Source organism: Coffea arabica, chromosome 2e, assembly GCF_036785885.1.
Source record: "Coffea arabica cultivar ET-39 chromosome 2e, Coffea Arabica ET-39 HiFi, whole genome shotgun sequence".
Taxonomy (NCBI): Eukaryota; Viridiplantae; Streptophyta; class Magnoliopsida; order Gentianales; family Rubiaceae; genus Coffea; species Coffea arabica.
The window spans coordinates 1,162,474-1,180,776 of NC_092313.1; the positions used below are offsets into that span (position 1 = coordinate 1,162,474).

Sequence of the window (18,303 nt, forward strand, 5' to 3'; positions counted from 1 at the left end):
ACATGGAAATTGCCTCTTTTGCTTCTTCTCATCTACTACCCAAATTCGAACGAGTATGTAGTATACCCGTCTAATCCGATGATGGTTCAGTCCCCTCCAAAACTCTTGGTCCTCTTCAGCTCCGCTCCCTTTCTCTAGTATAGAATAAATTAGATTATACAATAATTATCGTCTTAAAAAAAAAAAAAAATCTACTACCCAAATCCTACGAGGTACCAAAGCTTCTGTTGCTTTCTCAAAATTTCTTCTAGCAAAAACATGACAGTTGATTCAGCTACTCATCATGTCATGCAAAAGGAACCACCAATGTATGGATTAATATGGTCACCCTATCGGAGTTGGTGTGCTGCTGTGGCATCATTTCTGTTAACTTTGGACCTTCGTTCAATACTACAAGAAGTTAGCCATTTTATCTGCACAATTACAGAGACTACTCAAGTATCTCCTGGTGGGTCGATGATTTTACCATCGATTGCATGCTTTATAGAAAAATCCCAGAGGGACAACTCACCTGACTTGATTTTGTTAATTGATGCAGCGCAAGTTAAAATGAAATCTATGATTTGTTCCCGAGGTCATGACTGTATAATAATTATACAACGCTCTAGCAAAAATGCAATAATTCGTGGTAACAAATTTTGGGTGTATTCCAAACTCAGGAAATTTCTTTTGCCTATAGATGCTGGTTGCCTTCCTCTCTCCTTAACTCACTCACTTGACATAAGGAGGATCCAGCAAGGCCCAGTCAAAGACTTGTTCATATTGAACTGCTGCGTTGTTCCAAGAGTAGTCCCTCTCCATTCCTCTCTTCATCAAACCCTCCCAAGATGACTTGTGGTCTCTGTAAGTCCCAACAGCTATTCTTAGTGCCTGCAGACATCATCAAATACCAACTTGTGAAGATAATTCACCAATTATGTTAGCATTCAATGCCCCTATCAGGTAGACTAAGAAAGGATAACCATACCCTACATGTGAAAAGTAACAGACGAATTATGAAAATACGGGCATATATACATTGAGAGAACTTACAGCAATCAGATTTTCTCTTGATAGAGGGGAAAAAGTCCACCTGTTAGACATTTCATATTCAGCACCTTTTGAAAGCATATACAAGACCAAGGGAGAAAAAGATAGCATCTGACTGCAGACCAAAGAAGGAAAAGCAGAAGCAAAAGGGGATCCACCTCTCTGTGTCCTTCAAAATATGAAAGTATTCAAGAAAACTAGTATATACGATTACGAATTGCATTCTATGGCCTCAAAAGCACATCACTGCTCAGTTGTCTTTTATTCTCCGAAGGCAGTGGCTAGAGGTTTATTTTAGTCAAATTAAGAACCTTGTGGCCAATATCCTTCTATAATTGTTTTAATAAAAGTGCAACTTCACCTTAACCAAGCAAACACAGTAACTGTAGTATCTTGCTATCTGATTTTACAACCAAACAAGTATCATCAATTTGGATATCTTGTATCGAGGCACCAGATCCCAAGGAGATGCATATACTGTCTTAGTAGCAACAGTGTTTCAGCTATAGAGATGGCTTCTTGTTTACCAAAAAAAAATTGATTAAAAGTCCATACCCAGTTCCCTCTCCTGTTCCTTCTTGAGCATATGGATTGTAGTTCTCTACTGTGTCCTGAAAGAAAAAGATCGTAAACAGCACATGTAATGCATAATATTGTGTTATTAGAAGATTTGCAATTTCAAGTCTCCACTCACCCTAAGACCTCCAGTTCTGTGAACAACAGGCACGGTGCCATATCTCATTGCATACAACTGGTTCAAACCACATGGTTCAAATCTTGAAGGCATTGTTAGTATGTCACAACTGCCAATTGCACAGTGATAAGAAGTGAACTTCATAAAAATTGCTTCTTAACAATAAATCTCAGAAGGTCAATTCTTGCTCAATTACCCTGCAGTTATTCTATGTGAAATAGGAACATTAAATCCAACCCAACCCCTATATTTGTCTGGATATAGTGACTCCAGGTGCCGCATCCAATCTTCATATTGTCTCTCCCCAGATCCAAGCATTACCTGACAAACATTGGATTAACGTACATTTTTTCTTGAAAAAGACAGGGTTCGGGATTTATGTCAAGAAATACAAAAGAGAAAACAAAGGTCCTCAATTTAAGTAGGGCATACTGCAGCACCATCATCCCTCCACAGAAATCGTATATCAACTTACAACCACACCAGTAAATATAGAGTGCCAAATTTTTTCTATTTATCATACCTCATTTATATGAAGCTAACTGAATAACACTTAAAAAGTCAACTGGTTCCATGACTACACTATATGCAGATATAAAGAAGGCCAATGATCAAACAGAGTAAAATGTCTACCTATACATCCTGTTAGAGCATCATAGAATAGTTTCACATCTCAATTGAATAAGAACCTCTAGCCAAGATAAAACACAACCTCAAGATGAAAAATGGCAACACTAGAACTGGCATTAACTTCTAAATGAGGCATCCTAAAACCAACTAAATACCAAATAGTCCATAATCTCAACTGTTCGGATTATCCAACACCAGTTGTGGAACGGGCTGGTTGCTGGTTTATAAGTGTGAAGAAGAAACCTCACCTCTTAAGCTAGCATTTGGGGTGCAAAGGCCCAATAACACCCAAAGTTGGTGTAAGAACCCCCAGTTAGAACAACTCTGCCTAACAATAATTTGGCTAATCAAGTTGATGGTCAAATCAAGCCTCAGGCCCAATCTTTGAGGGGAAGATAGTTGGGGTTATTTACATTGGTTGTGGAATCTTGAGCAAGCTTTCCAGGTGGGGAGGCCCAAAAGCACCCAACAATGGCCAAGAAATACAATGTGTATTGACATCAGTGTGTAAAGTGAAGGAGAAAGATAATACTGCCTGAGTTGCCTCATATATCCCCACAAAACGGAGAAGAGCAATATACGAGCAAGGACATCACACCCGATATGGCACATGGTGCATGTGCAATACAGTTTCAATCGAGAGAGAGAGAGAGAGAGAGAGAGAGAGAGAGAGCTTACAAGCTGGACATCATCTTGCAAAAGTTCTGGGGTGGCAGACAGTAACATGTCAATACCTTTCTGGAAGTCCAATCTACCTATAAACCCTATCTGAATCGAATTGAACTTATAATCAATGCAAAAGAGGAATAATCCAGTAAATAACTAGAATGAGTGTATTCTCACCAGAGGACAATCAGATCGAACTGGAAGACCTAATTCCTTCTGCAACGCAATCTTGCACAGAACCTGCAAATTACCACTAACATGGAGATAAAAACAACCAGAGAAGCAGGTCCATAACTTGACGCAAACAATTGGTCTTTTATTTTCTTTCCCTTCACCTTTTTCATCTTTAGTTTATCCTTACCACCCAAGGGCCCTTAATGTGTCAAATAATTACTATTTCTGAAGCAGATAGAGATGTCTTCATTCATACAAGTCCACTTTCTGACGTAAGGTTATCAATCCAATTTAAGTGACCTGCTCTGATAATGAAGCAACAGTACCTTTCCAGAAAGGTCAATCAAGGAGTAATGGGAAGAAATATGAGGATCAGAAGAGGGATCCCAATCATTGACATCAATGCCATTTGTTATTCCTGCACAAGCATAAAAAATCCTTTAAGCACTTACAAGCTTGGTAATACCAATTAATGCAAAAAAAAAAAGATAAATTAAGTGTAAGAGAAACAATAATCTGCAGGACCCTCAAACTCAATCTGTACCCTTCAGAAGAAGCTTACTACATCATAAAGGTACCTCAGGTAAAAGCTACCTATTCTCACATATCAGAAGTCTGTACCTAAGAAATAACCAGTATAAGACATACCATTGAGAACCGTCTTTCTGCTACTCAGAAGCTCATGTAGCCCATATCCACCTTCAGGAGTAGTAATTTCCCGAGAATAACCCTGCCATAAACGAAAAAGAATAATTAGGTTAAAACAAAAAAATGCATTTTGATATTGTTCTCCCAATAAATACTTGTACGAAACTGGGATAAAAGAAGATACTTTTACAGGCTGAATCAGTTACAAAGTAACAAAGCTTCTTATTACAGGCTTCACATAGCAGCAAATTATTTTCATAAACTACCCAATTAAATCCATGATACTTAATAATGCATAATCATGTAAATAAAACTAAGTTCCAAGACATCAGACCTGGCTGACTGTCAGTATTCTGTCTGCAGTTACAATTGCACCTTTCAAGACATTCACAGCTTCGCCTGTGTCTAAAGCATGTGTCCTTGCCCAAGTTGGAAAAACCCATCCCACTGCCCCATACCAATCTGGAGGCAATCCCAGATTGTTGTAAGTTATTGCGGGCTCCACTCCCTTGCAAGCATAACAAAGCAGCTTCAGTTACTAATTGCATCAGAACTCATGATCCAAAGCATTTTTAGAAGATTTTAATGATCATTAACCCATCTTTACCTGTTGTCTAATTAATTCCAATGAAATTAGGTGGTCATTGGAGGCCTATTAGTCACTGCAATCTAGTAACACTACATATCTAGTGACAGATTGGTTCAAAGAACTGCCAGCAAAGATTGGATTGGACATGGAACCAAAGTCGTGGCTATACATGACAGCACTTATAATTGCAAATCTTTTGAATGCAAAAGGAGAAGCTTATACTTAAATATGATCCTTAAACAAGGCCTTAATTTCTTCACTAACGGTTCATGACTTGACAAGGTAGCTACACACAAAGAGCTGCAGATTGGAAGTGTAACAGAAGGAAAATTCATTAACCCTCAAGTGATCTTCATTTCCAGCTATTTTCAGACAATTATACAGCCGATAGCATGATTTCCAAAATAAAAAGGCCAAGTAACTTGGAGAAGGAAGTAAATAAGCATGGATGAGTGGAGAAATAAAAAGGCACCTGATGTGCAAGGTTATGAATCACGATTATACTCCGAGCATCCTTATAGACACCATAAGGACGATACTTGGCTGCGAGAAGCCTAACCATAAATGAAGGTTTTATTAAGTACTATTGCCATGTAAAAACAAGGATGAAGGTTAATACCAACGAGACCTAAAAGGGATTAATAGGTGACATACACGGGAACCAGGCCAGCATGCCAATCATTAGCAAGGAACAGGCATTTCTCTCCGTAAGTGAACCCTCCTAATGGAAGCACTAATGGAGCTTCACATGCTGCGTGACAAAGCAAAGTGAAACGAAACTGCTCAACCAAAAAAGGGAGGGAAATCAACACTTATCATTGTCAGCAGATATTGTTGCCAATAGCTTCATCTATCTTAGCAATAACAGGAAACAACCACACACCTGATTATCACCAAAAGAACCAAATACATCACCATATGGCGTTCCAGGTCTGTGATATGAGGGATGGTCCACAAATACCTAGCAAAAGAAGCAAGATCCCATAACTGTTGAGATCATCATCAAGTAGGGTAAAATTTTTCCCTCACAATACTTAAGGTAAACCACAGTGCTACAATTGAATCAGATGCTACTAAAACAAAAGGAATGAAAAAATAAAAAGCTAAAAATATAGCATGTTATGTTTCCTTACCCAGTCAACCCCTCCCCTGTATTCATGGTAAAAAGAAACTTCTTGTACACCACCAAAGCAATAAATTTTGGTTGGGCAACCAACTTCAACTGCATTAGCAAATCTTTTATCTGAAGGGCCTCCGTCCAAGTATCTAGGAGAGACAACCATTACGCGGTGCCCACGGGCAGCTAAAGCTATAGGCAAAGAACCACAAACATCTCCTAAACCCCCTGTCTTGGAATATGGAGCAACCTCCGCCGCAACAAAGATAATATTGAAGGTTATTCTGGCCAAAATATTTTCTTCTGTATCTGGAGTTGCATGCTCTTGACCACTAGGAACCTTTGTATACGAGTCCGTGACCTTTGCGTCACCTGTAGATCAAGTTCAACAGAGTAACTGCTGGTCAAAGCTTAAACTTGAACAGTTCTTCAGCTTTATAAATTGCTCCAAAGACTTTATGCAGATTTTGTACTTTTTTAACAACATCCACATAACTAAGGGAAAAGGTAGGACTAAAAATATGAATTGCACTCTGTAACCATTTATAACGCTATTGTTGTCATGATGCAATTCTGGGTAGCTTGAATAGTCGTCAAATCCAGAAGCACCAGGGAACACTTGACTAGTAGTATAACGGTATAAATGAAATGCAGCGAGTCTATTGGAAAGATAGGTTCTTGCGAAGTTGTAATATTTGGATAGAATATTATTTTAAATAACTACTGTAACATTTTTTATATCGCGTCACGTGAGATAAAAATAATAGATTGAGAAAAAAGGTTTCTAATGCAAACAAAATAATATTTGATTTTTTTTTTTTTTTTGGGTATCCAAACACACTTGTAAAAGAATTTCAATGACACAACGAATTAGCAAGATCAGCAACAATAACAAAAAAGTTAGCAACAGTACAAAAGAAATTTCACAACCGAAATCAATCGCAGCACTTTAAAATATCATCTGGCAGACTGCTAGAGATAGGAAAATGAAGTAACCCGCTTTTAAAATGCCAAACTGCATAGAATACAGGAAAAGGAAGCAGGAGAAGAGAAAATCAAGGTGGTGTATATTTACCGGACTGAGGAATCAAGTGAAGGCCAGCAAGAGAGGCAGGGCCTTCATGCCTCTGGGTGCCCAATACTAGACCCTCCTTCTGATAATCTTCCACAGCACTGGAAGAAGATCCATCTTGCGATTTCTTAGTAAACCCGGGCCCATCGAGTCCGTTCGGTTCAGCATAGGATCTTCTAACGCAGACGGAGAACCGTTTTCCGCTTCTGTTATGTCGATAAAAAGAAGCAAAACCCACTTGCCTCAGCACAGCCCAACCCTTGCCATTTGCAGGGCTCTCCTTCGCAGAAGCCGGGGGAAATGGTGTGTGGCGACAGGGGATGATTCTTGAAGTTTGCGTACTTGCCATATGCATTGAGCAACCAGAGTGAGTGCGTGAGTGTGTGTGATAGAGATGGAGAAACAGAGGAGGGGGAGAGAGAGAGAGATATACCGAGATATGGAAAGACCCAAATAAAGACGCAAGGGATATATTTCCTTTTCTTGCTCTCCGCGAGAGAGAGAGACGCACGCGCAAGATTCAAGTGGAACCTGGAAAAGCAGGCAAAGCCAGCCCGCCCACCAAAGTACAGCTACTGGGATCTGATGATGATTGATGAACCCGCGAGAGCCGAGGGAGACAGAGGGAGTCCAATCGAAACGACGTTGTTTGGTTTACTTCCCTTCGGTCCAGGAAATTTTGACATTTTAAGGAAAAGGCAAATACCAAGGCCCACGGAAGGCTCCTACCTCTACTACTAGTGACTGTTAGACACGTGGCATTGATACTTTGCTAAATTACGGCCTTGTTTGGCAAACAAGTTTTTGGTCAAGTTTGTCTGTTACAAGTTTTTTAAGTGTTTGTTTAAAATTTTATTGTAATTTACTGTAGAAATTGTAAGAAAAATTTTTGAAGTGTATGGTTTAAAAAATTTTGAGGAGTTTTTTGAGATTACTGTTATTAAAGTTGTTAAAAAACTTATAAAAGACAAAATTTGACAAAAAAAACTTACTTGTCAAACAAGCCCTTAGTTTCATTGTAGAATATAAGAAAACACAAAATGGCTTCACGCAAGTAATAAAACTAAAAAAAAATGTACTGCAGTTATCATTAAACGTACCAGCAGGCAAAGTGATTGATTCAACTTAATTAGCCTTGTGGTTGGTAACTTCGAATAACGTGCTCACGAAGTATCCATCGGTAATTCACAAGAAACAAGTAGGAAAGCATCAGCATACATTACACTTACACTCTCTACCTTTCTGACAAATACCCAAAAAAAAAAAAAAAAGGTTGACACTCTATTTAGCTTAGCTCCAACAAAACTACCTTACTAAATCACCAATCCTTTTTTTTTTTCTTCTTAAGAACTAATAAATCACCAATCCTTCCTTTTTTTTTTCCCTCAAGAACTAGTAATAAATCACCAATCCTTATTTCACAATGAGCTAAGAAAGATGCTGTAGGCACCGCGGATTGACATATAAGTCTGAACCACAATAGAACCAAAATTATTATGATCGTCTTATATCCACGGGCTCCCAAGTCCCAAGGGCAATGGGAATGCCCTGTCCTCGCTGCTCGAGTCTGGGCTGTATCCCCCGCCAATCCACTTGCCCGGGCCACGGTTTCCATTGCTCTTTGGGTTTGGGCTCCTGGGGACGTGGAAAGTTGATGTTCTCCCACCGGCGCTCGAGGAGTCGTACCCTGGCCCAGCAACCGCTCCCCTCTTTGCTGAAGTGCTTCGATTCTTGATCGAGTCCTGATGATTCCTTACCTTTGCTTTGGCAGACTGAGTTGGGGCCATGTAACTCGGAACGAACTCTGAGCCCAACTGTCGCTGCTGCCTAGCTGCTGCATATGGGCTCGTCGCCTCCATCAGATCCATGTCCCCTCCAATGCTGCTGCGGATGGACTTGACGACATTTTCGCTCGCCAAATCCATCTCAACAGTCTTCTCCGACATGTCATCGGTGGTGGTGGATGTTAATGCGACGTAGGGAGTCTCGCGCGGAGGTACCAAATGTCGGGCGTGGTATGGCTGTGATGCCATCCACTGTTCCAGCCAGTTCCATCCCCATCGTGGCTTCTCATGCTCGCTGCCGAAGAATCTCTCTTTATCACCGTTTGGATCGTTGTTGTGCAATAACTTGTGGTCTTCTTCTTGTCGCTGTTGTTATGCCAAATCCAAATGATCAATCAGAGTGAACTAGACGCGACCGCAATCAAACAACAGAATGCCTGGTTTGGAGGGTTAGCTTAATCGACGACAGAAAGCCACAAACCTGGTAGGCAAAAGCATAAGCTAGAGCTCTTTCCCTCTTCATTTCAGCATCGTGTTTCCTCATGGAATGCTCCTTTATCTTGTCTATGCTCAGACTTCTGTTGTCCCAACATTCCATTTCAATGTTCTTCGTGGGGCTCCTTCGCCTTGAAGCTTCCTCGCCCAGTCCAAGCCTTTCCTCTTCTTCTTCCATCCTGCTCCGAAGCCTGTCTTGGGCTAACTGAATTCTGCGGGCACGCACTCTTGCCTGCACACGCACTAGTGCTTGCATGCATCTCATAGTCATCTGTGCTTGCTTCCGGACGTTATGACCTCTCACTAATGCTTGCAGCCTCACTAGGCCCTTCAGGGCACGCAGCGCACGTCTTGCCTTCATAATTAGCAAACATATTTAATTATTAATGAGATGAAAAGTGGTAGATGACAAATTTTGGGCAACGCCATTTGTTGGCAAAATTATTTATTTCAGGACCTTCCTTTTAACAATATATATATATATATATATATGGCCTATAATTAAATGACCAGACTTTTCAGATGACCTGTCCACATTCCAGTATTCAGCCCCTACCAATAAAGTTTCGGATTTTTAAAGAGCATCTCCTATTCTGAGGGCCATGTTCAACAACCCTATAAATGCTCAGGTTGTGTTTGGATTGCATTTTCCGTGATTTTTCATGGAAAAATTACTGTAGCGATTTGATGTATGTGAGGGAAAAAGGTAATAGGGAAATGTGATCACGAAAAACGTCGTAATTTTTCGACAAAACCAGCAATCCAAACAAAGCTTTTCATTTTCCGCCTGATTTGCATAAAAACCAATAGGTCATTTTGAGTGCAGTAAAATGCTATTTTACCAAGTATCCCCTGTAACGTGATTGAATGAGCGTAGCAGCCCTGTCTTCCTTAGATTGACGTCCGTAACCTGCCAAACGGACCACCTTAGCAGCCGCTTGTGCGGCTGCAACAGCAGCTTCGGCTGCTGCAGCAGTTGCTACGGCGACAGCTATGGCATGGTTGGGGTCTTCAGCCGCCGAGGATGAATCGAAACTCTCGCCATTTGAGAAATCAGGGGAGCTTGCCGCCGGAAAATGTTCAACTGACACAACTTCTGGCGCTTCATGTTGCCATTTTTCTACGTTTTCCTTCTGCAAGATCAAATTATAACATTTCAGCATCAGCACTCATCTCTGGCCTAAATTAATCAGCCTATTTGTTGCTTCAATGTTTGCCGTAATTGTGGAGTCAGACACAGCAGCAGGATTACTGGGAATGATTGAGATCTAACGCAACTAGCACATGATTACACATTAGATGTGATGGTGATAGGCCACGTTGGAGAGAGAGAGAGAGCAATTTATCATGACCTTTACTTTTTAGCTTAGGCCATGCTGATGGGGGACCATATTATCCGATCCGGATCGGGTTAATGATGTTTTATTAGGAGGGGAAAAAAAATCATATCCCATCAACTGCCAAGCTTAGAGATGGATGGTTATGTCAGAGACCAAATTCACTTGATCAGACAATATTATGATACCCCAAGAATTTGCAGATCCATGTGTAAAGATAGGTAGCATGATCACCTATCAGGGACGGTGTGCGCATGTTGTTTGGTTTGGTAAGGCCGTAAGGGAGGATTGAGTAAATATGACTACTGTAACAACCAACAAATACTAGAGGAAATATCAATCAATAGACAATAGGAATTTGTGGTTGATAAAATTTCCTGTTCCGTGCAATCAAAGACATCCGACATTATTACTCATTGGTAGTCAATTCCAAATTTGGAAAAGCATATAATTGTTGGGAAGATTAGCCAATATCCAAGTATGCTGACCCCTTCCTAATCAACAAGAATCCTCGTCCTTCATTGTATCGAGAATGTTTTACCTTCTACAGCGCATTACACAGTATTCATGCATCAATCAGGCCAAAATTAGAAACGGTCTTAAATTCCTGGTTGGGTACTTTCGGTTACTCTGACAAATGCGGGAAAAGAAATATTCGGAGATCAAGTTTTGCCCAGAAGATTATATTTTTAAAAATATATATATATTTTGGGTGTAGTAATGGAGTTAGTGATACAATATATTACTAGTAGTAATCGCTAACGGCTAGAAATAGAGACATAGAAGTAATTACCTTCTTTTCCGGCGAGTCCTTGGAGTGATGCTTGAAGACCCTCTTCACGGATGCAAACCAGCTATTTCCTTTCTTGCCCATTTCTAAATGGCCCCCGAAACCCAACCACAAGAGAAGAGGGAAAAAAAATGAAAGTCAGCCTTCATGATACACAACACGTAAAATGCAAATGCTTCGCAGGAACTGATGAGAATGTCGAGAGAATGAGTAGTGTATTTGTGAAGTCTTGTGCAGCACCCATTCACACTTTAACGAATGCCCACAGCCACGAGAGTTGTCAGTTGTTAACAAAGAAAAAGAAAATCCCACGAGAGAAAGAGAACGAGTGATGGGCACATCTGATGGAGCATTATCGAGAGTGAAAGACGCGAGAAAAACCAGTATCACAGGGCAATAACTTGAGGAGGGAAAGAGATCAAACCTGGATAGAAAAAGAGAGATGGCGGATGGAGGAGTGAACGTGATTTATGGTTGTCTTTGCTTGATGACGTCCATTTGTATGTAGAAAGAAAGATGAAGGAACATGAAAGTGGAAGAAGAAGAAGCTGGAAACCCCGGAAAGAGTAAAAAGAGAGGAAAATGGAAGTTGTGATCAAGAGAGTTGGGATTTGATAACTGGAGAGGAAGGCAGAATCGGAAGAAAGACAAACCATGGGATGAATGGAGAGGGAAGCAAGTAGTAGCAAGTCATCATACCGGCTGGTGGAGACCGCGGCTTTGGCGGTTGGGTATTTATCGTTCTCACGGGGGATGGGGGGACTCAGTTAGTGGGGCAACGGGCATCGCTTCTATTGCGTACTCCATACGGCTGGGCTGTGAGCTTGTGACTTATGAGTTGTGTGTGACCATTGGGGTTGGGGACCTCACTCCCCCGCCCGGAGCCCAGACATTACAGATGTGCCCTTGATTCTCAATTTCCCAAGAACACCCAAAAAATAAAAATAATATTTTTTTGTGCCTTAAAAAAAAAATTTCTTATATGCGCTAACGGTGTATACATTATTACGGTTGAATATACGACACATATATGCAATATTTGAGTTTTAAATTCAAATTTAAATTATGTGTCATGTATCTTATAGTGAAAGTATATACACTTTCAATGTATAGAATATTACTAAAAAAAAAGCGCAAAGAGAAAGTCATTAGAGAATGCCAACAGCAACTCTACTTCGAGGATGAAGCATATGACTGATGGGCATTGATGTTAAGTAACCGCTCTATACTTTGTTTAAAATATTGCTAGTTGATTCTTACAAAAATGCTCTATTTGGATTAGGTGTTTTTTTGTTGTGTTTTTGAAAAATTTTACTGCAGCAGTGCATATGAAAAATTTTTACTATAATTTTTTTTTTGAAATATTTGATCTATTGTATGGATGAGATTTTTTTGAGTTATTTTTATTTATGTATTACTGTAGTATTGTATTTGAAAAAATGACCACTCCAAATGGTTTGTAACCGGAGTAGCATATCCTGAAAGTTTTTTTTTTCAAATTCCCTGTTATGGTATTTTGCCAGCCAAGCGGATTTTTCTACCATTTCAATCAACCTGTTACTTTTAAGTGCACATTTGTGCTTGAGCATCTATCTCCATGTCAGGCTTCTCAACATTTTTGCAATAATAACAAATGGTTCAGAAAAGCTGTCAAATATTTCAAATACTATCGTAATTAAAACCAACAAAAAGAAAAACCTCTCATTATTAGAAAAAAAAAATCCCTAAAACTGCTTTTTAGGATATTAGCCGTGTGCTACAATTATTTCTTTAGTTGTGGTGTTATTGCCAAATTGAGTAGGCAATCAACATTAATATAACAGTGCTGTAGATTGAGGAGGAGGCTGCAGAAGGGTAGTGAATACTTTGTTGGTGTTTGCTGCGCTGTGAAGTTATAATAGTGTAGTGTCAGCACAATTTATTTGCACATCCAGCCTCCAACAGTGGAGGGAGCGCTTAAACGTGCAGGCCTCAAATTGCTTTTGCTTGCATTTAAAGGAAAAAAAGGAGAAAGCGTGAGAGAGGAGAGATGAATGTCCATTGGGGTGGCTGGGACTTAAAAGCGTAATAAATCAGGAGAGGGACAGGTTATCTTTGGGTCTCCATCTATTGTGCATTGTGTAATTGCGACTTTTTAATTGGTTAAGTTAGAGATGGGTTCAAAGTGATAAACCCTTCAAACCTCGTAGATGTCCTATGTGTAGATGAAAACAGTCTTTCCTGTTGTCAGGGTTCAAATTTTATAGTTGAAAATTAAGGTGAAAATGGTGCGATGAGAAGTGGAAAGATAATAATAATAATAATAATAATAATTTTTATTATATATACATGATATTACTAGTGACTATATTCGAATAGCAAATTCTTTCAACAAATTTTTTCACTTGTATCATGAACACATTTTTCAATCTACATTTTTATATTTTCAATTACCTTTTTATCTCACATACATCACATCATAAAAAAGTGCTACAGTAATTATTCATTATTTGGAATAATTCTCTATCCAAACAAAGGCCAGTAGTGTTTGGATAGCACAAATATCTCAAATAATATTTCGTTTGCATCATAAACACATTTTCCAACTCACCTTTTTTATATTTCCAATTACCTTTTTATCTTACATACATCACATCACAAAAAGTGCTACAATAATTATTCCAAATAATATTTTAAATAATACTCTATCCAAACAATAATGTACGACGGACCTTGAAGCTTCAATGTGCACTAAAGTTGCCTTGCATGTCTAGGGGCCTGTTTGGAACCTTGGTTTTTTATCAAATTTGTATAAAACTAGTTTTTAACAATTTTTGTTACAGGAATCCCAAAAAATTTATCAAAGTTTCTAACCTACACACTTCAAAAATACACAAAAAACTTTCCCTTCAATTTTTCTTCTTTTTCCTCCCCCACCTAACCCACCACGTCCTCTGTCGCCGGCCACCACCTCCACCACTGCTGCCGGAGCTGGTCACTATGCCGACAGCCAGTTCCGGCCTTTCTCTTTTTTTTCTCTCTCTCTCACCCCCTCTGCTCCTCTCTCCTCCCCCTTTGACCGATCTGTTGGTGCTCTTTTTTTTTTCTTTCTCCCTTCCCCTCCCCTCTTTGCCTTTGCCTTCCCCGCCAGCCTCCCTCTCCCCCTTTGATCGATCTGGTCGCTCGACCAGATCGCAAAGGGGGAGAGGGAAAGGGGCGACCAGATCGCAGCTAGGGGAGGGGAGGGGTGGCGGGGGAAGGGGAGAGGGAGAGGGGAAGAGAGAAAAAAAAAAATAAAAAATCACCTGTTAGTTGCTGCCATGGAAGTCTCGGGAGAAGGAATAGGGGAGGGAGAAGAAGCGAGAAGGGAGGAAGGAAAAGAAAAAAGAAAGAAAGAAAATGAAAAGGAAAAAAAAATTCATCTTACAAACACCCCAAGTTTTTCTACAACTTTTACAGTAATCTACAGTAAAGTTTTATACAAATATTCAAAAAACTCATATTCTAAACAGTCCATAGATTTCGAGGGATCAAGACTTTTAGCGTCACCAATATCAACTCCATAGTATATTATAGACAGTACCATAAAATTTGATGTATACACAAACATAATAAATGTATATAATACCACAATAAAATTAAAAAATACAATAATTTTTTACGCATTAAAATTAGTGTTCTATATTCCATCTTTTCCATCCAATTTCAAAACATCTTCCACCTTCAAATGCACCATGCAGTTACCGCTGTGCATTTTTTGGATCCCCTATTTTTGGGGTGTTTTTCAAAAACTAATTTTTCAAATACAATAAAAATTTTTAAAAAGTACTCTAAAAGGTAATCTAAAAATTAGTTTAATTTTTTTTAAAATTTTAAGAAATATCTCAAAATATATTATAAAAACTCTTATACTCTTAAATATCCTAAAATATTTTTTAAAAATATTTCAAAATATATTCTAAAAACTCTGTTACAGCAAAGTTTTTCAAAAACATTCCAAAAAACAACTAATCCCCTTGACCTTTTCTAAACTGAAGTCTAGAAATTCGGCTTTTATAAACCTAATCCCAGAAGAAACCTCAAAAGCCGGCAACTCTTGAGGTCCTTCCAGGGACTTATAAACCAAACCCAAACCCCCCCCAGAACCGATGTGGGATGGCAAACCCCACAAGGGCAAGCCAGTAAGGCCGCTGCTGCTAAGAAGTAAAGACCCCTCACGACACTCAGTAAACTACCCTTGCATGAATTTGCCTCTTGAAACAACTAATCCCCTTGACCTTTTCTTAAAACAACTAATCCCCTTGACCTTTTTTTTTTTTTTTTTTTTTTTTAAGGAGGTTGATTTTAAGTACCATCTGCACAATTTTCTAATACATAGTACGGAAATGATAATTGGCCGACGTCATTAATTCGGGTCAACCACCACAAAACCAGAAAGCTGTTCAGCTGCGTATTCCATCATAAGGTGAGACATAAGACTCTCTTTCGCACCTTATTAAGGCATCAGTACCTTATTTGGACTATGTTTACCTATTAACGAAGACTTGAAGACCAGAATGAAAAATACCAACCTTACTAACTAATCCTTATGAAGGATTCTTAGGGAAATTAATCTCTAACTTAAATAATTGCAAATAAACGATACAAACAAAAGTGTAAGTGATTTAAAGGAAATCAAAATAAACTCTATTTAAAAGCAAGGATGACGATTAGTCGAATACCATCCAAAATATCTCCTTCCAAATCTTTACCCGTTTAGATAAATGTTCTACCAAATCTTCTTAATGGGTAAACCTACAAGTTTAATTTTCATTATCAAATTTGCTAGGTTGCATTTTTTGCATCAATCCTCGTGTATTTTTTACTTGCTATTTAAACTAGTCAAATGCTCGTGAAACTAAAATACACGCATCTAAACAAATTTTAAAAATATATGAAAATGAACTTTTGCTAAACTAAAAATTCAGTACACCAAAAAGTAAAAACCATTCATCATAATAAAAAGAGAAAATCGTTTAAAAAGTCATTCACATTTTGTAAAATGATTATTTTTTTGTTCATCACTTTTAAAAGTGTAATTTTACGTTCTTTACAAATTTATATTAGTCAAATTTGATCTCTATCTAGATTTCTGATTACTGTTTTGAGAGAATCCACCACGTGCCTTGCAAGTGATCACTTTTTTTATGGACAAATTTGTCAAATCACATTTCACATGAACCAATTTATAATCAATTACATTTTACAAAATAAAGTTTTGCGTCCCTCATATTTTACAAAATAATTTTTTTATTTCTTATATTTTAAAAAATAAAAATTTTCATCCCTCATTAATTATATGTACGGTAATGTTACAAAATGTTAAAAATAAGGGAAGGGAGTACCCTATTTTTCCGGTCGAGAATTGCACCTAAAGAGGGGCTTCTTCTGAAGTTCTCCCATGTTGAGCTGCCTTTCTTGAATTCGGGTACTTCACAGCTTAAAGAATCGGCCCAACAAACTAATGCAATTGCGTGGTTAGTCCCCACTTCGGAAGGTACAGGCCCAGATCTGAGCACTGTGGTCGTCAATGTGGCATGAGGTAGACAAAGCAGGCCCGTAAACTTTCTGGGCATCCCGTGGTTCTCACGAGTGTTTTGATTTGAAATCACCAGCAGGCCTTTTCAGTGGAGGGCGAAAAAGTTTTCCACACGTAGGGTTCGGATGCGCTAGATGAAATCTGGGCAATGGATCGAACATAACATATGTAAAACAAGTCCCCTGATTGGGCGAAAGCTTGAAAAAATTTGGAGCGAGAGTACGTACGAGGAAGTGGTCGTGGTCCCACCAGCCAGCAATTATTGTTTTGGAATTGGCGGGAGCATTTCCTTGCGGAGCAAGCTCCTTACCGAGCAAGGAAGGGAAGCCAAGCCCACTCCCCAGCCCCCTTTTTTTCTTTTTTCCCTCCTTCCCTTCGGGAGGCACAGATCACAATACAAAAGGAAGCCACCCATCGGTGACCGGTAAAGCCAATGTTTTGGGAACCGGATCGGACCGGCCGGTTCGACCGGTTGAACCGCAAACCGGCCATGGCACCGGTCCGATTCAATGACATTGTTGACTTTGCTAGAAAACCGGCCAAAGACCGGGTGAACCGTGAAAACCGTCGAACCGAATTGAACCGGCGATTTTCCGGTTTTCAGCTTTCCCTTTTTTTTTTTTTTTTTTAAAAAAAGTTTTGCAAAATGCAGCAATCAAGATTCGAACCCAAGATTACAAAGACCAATGTATTAACCGTTGCACCATCACATCTTATTAGTTTTTTTTGATAACTTATTTATATAAAACAAACACTCATATTTCTTTTTTCCATTTTTCTTACAAAATCTCATCTCCTCATAGCTCTTTCTTTTTAATTTTCAACTCTCTCTCTCTCTATCATCTTTTCTTTTGTCACTCCCTTTTTAATCAAACCTCTTTATTTTTAATTTATTGATGTTTTCTTCCATCTTTTAATTTTGTTTTTGTCCATTAAATTGAAAAAAGTTAAAAAAGTATTTTTTTTAACTCAAATTATTTAATGCCACAACCACTCACTTTTATCTTATTTTTTGTTTCTTATCAAGTTTACATTTCTATTTTCGATTTTCTTGATTTTCTTTGAACTCCAAATTTTCTTTTTTAAATTGCAATCTCTAAATCCCAAAACGTAAATTAAAATTAAAATTCATAATATCTAAATTCTCAGAGACATGAATTTTGTATAATTTCAAAATATTGTGATATTTTGGGGTTGGATTTAGATATAATTGAAATTGAGATGAAATTTATTTGTTTTAACTTATAATTTAAAAAATTTATTTTTAAAAATCCAAGTTATTAAAAAATAGTAAACTTTTCATCATATAAAATATTAAATTAGTCCATTACATGTCTTATTTTGTACATATATATATTTATATAAATTATTTTTAAAAAAATTCATTGAACCGAGGTTGAACCGGTCCGACCGATTGAACATCGACCCTTTCACTTCACCGGTTCAATTAACGGTCCGATTTTTAAAAACATTGGGTAAAGCACAAAAAAACTTCGGCCCGCTTTTGTCCAGCGTCCACCATCCACCAATTACGAGCAATCTGGTCTGGCGAAATGGGTAGACTTCCCAAATTCAAGGATCGGAATCAAAATAAGTAAACAAATTTGGAATGACTAAATGGTCCAACCAATTTGACCAATTTACATCGATCGGACATTTTTGTTGTTGACAATCTTATGAGCAAACGTACGTACGTACGTATGTGCTGCAAGAATTGCGAA

At 38.5% G+C, this 18,303-nt stretch overlaps 2 protein-coding genes across 4 annotated transcripts; both read right to left on the reverse strand.

The window, feature by feature from the left end:
- Positions 1-516: 516 nt before the first annotated feature.
- On the reverse strand, positions 517-7,191 carry LOC113729927 (soluble starch synthase 1, chloroplastic/amyloplastic). 3 transcript variants are annotated; one of them, XM_072078002.1, is made up of 16 exons: positions 7,053-7,189; positions 6,623-6,968; positions 5,564-5,919; positions 5,314-5,391; positions 5,085-5,209; positions 4,903-4,984; positions 4,176-4,349; positions 3,842-3,923; positions 3,520-3,611; positions 3,197-3,259; positions 3,032-3,121; positions 1,920-2,044; positions 1,724-1,832; positions 1,585-1,640; positions 1,033-1,072; positions 517-870 (listed from the first exon to the last, which is right to left on the reverse strand). In XM_072078002.1, exons 2-16 carry the CDS (start codon positions 6,966-6,968, stop codon positions 712-714), a joined length of 1,977 nt encoding a protein of 658 aa, XP_071934103.1. In that variant the 5' UTR covers positions 7,053-7,189; the 3' UTR covers positions 517-711. The 3 variants fall into 3 exon arrangements, with proteins under 3 accessions (XP_071934103.1, XP_027110060.1, XP_071934104.1); XM_027254259.2 differs by having other exon boundaries at positions 6,623-7,190; XM_072078003.1 differs by lacking the exon at positions 1,033-1,072 and having other exon boundaries at positions 637-870; positions 6,623-7,191.
- A 512-nt stretch (positions 7,192-7,703) lies between these two features.
- Positions 7,704-11,768, reverse strand: LOC113729928 (protein IQ-DOMAIN 21). The gene is made up of 5 exons (XM_027254260.2): positions 11,450-11,768; positions 11,029-11,111; positions 9,741-10,031; positions 8,885-9,253; positions 7,704-8,769 (listed from the first exon to the last, which is right to left on the reverse strand). Exons 1-5 carry the CDS (start codon positions 11,679-11,681, stop codon positions 8,125-8,127), a joined length of 1,620 nt encoding a protein of 539 aa, XP_027110061.1. The 5' UTR covers positions 11,682-11,768; the 3' UTR covers positions 7,704-8,124.
- Positions 11,769-18,303: the final 6,535 nt, after the last annotated feature.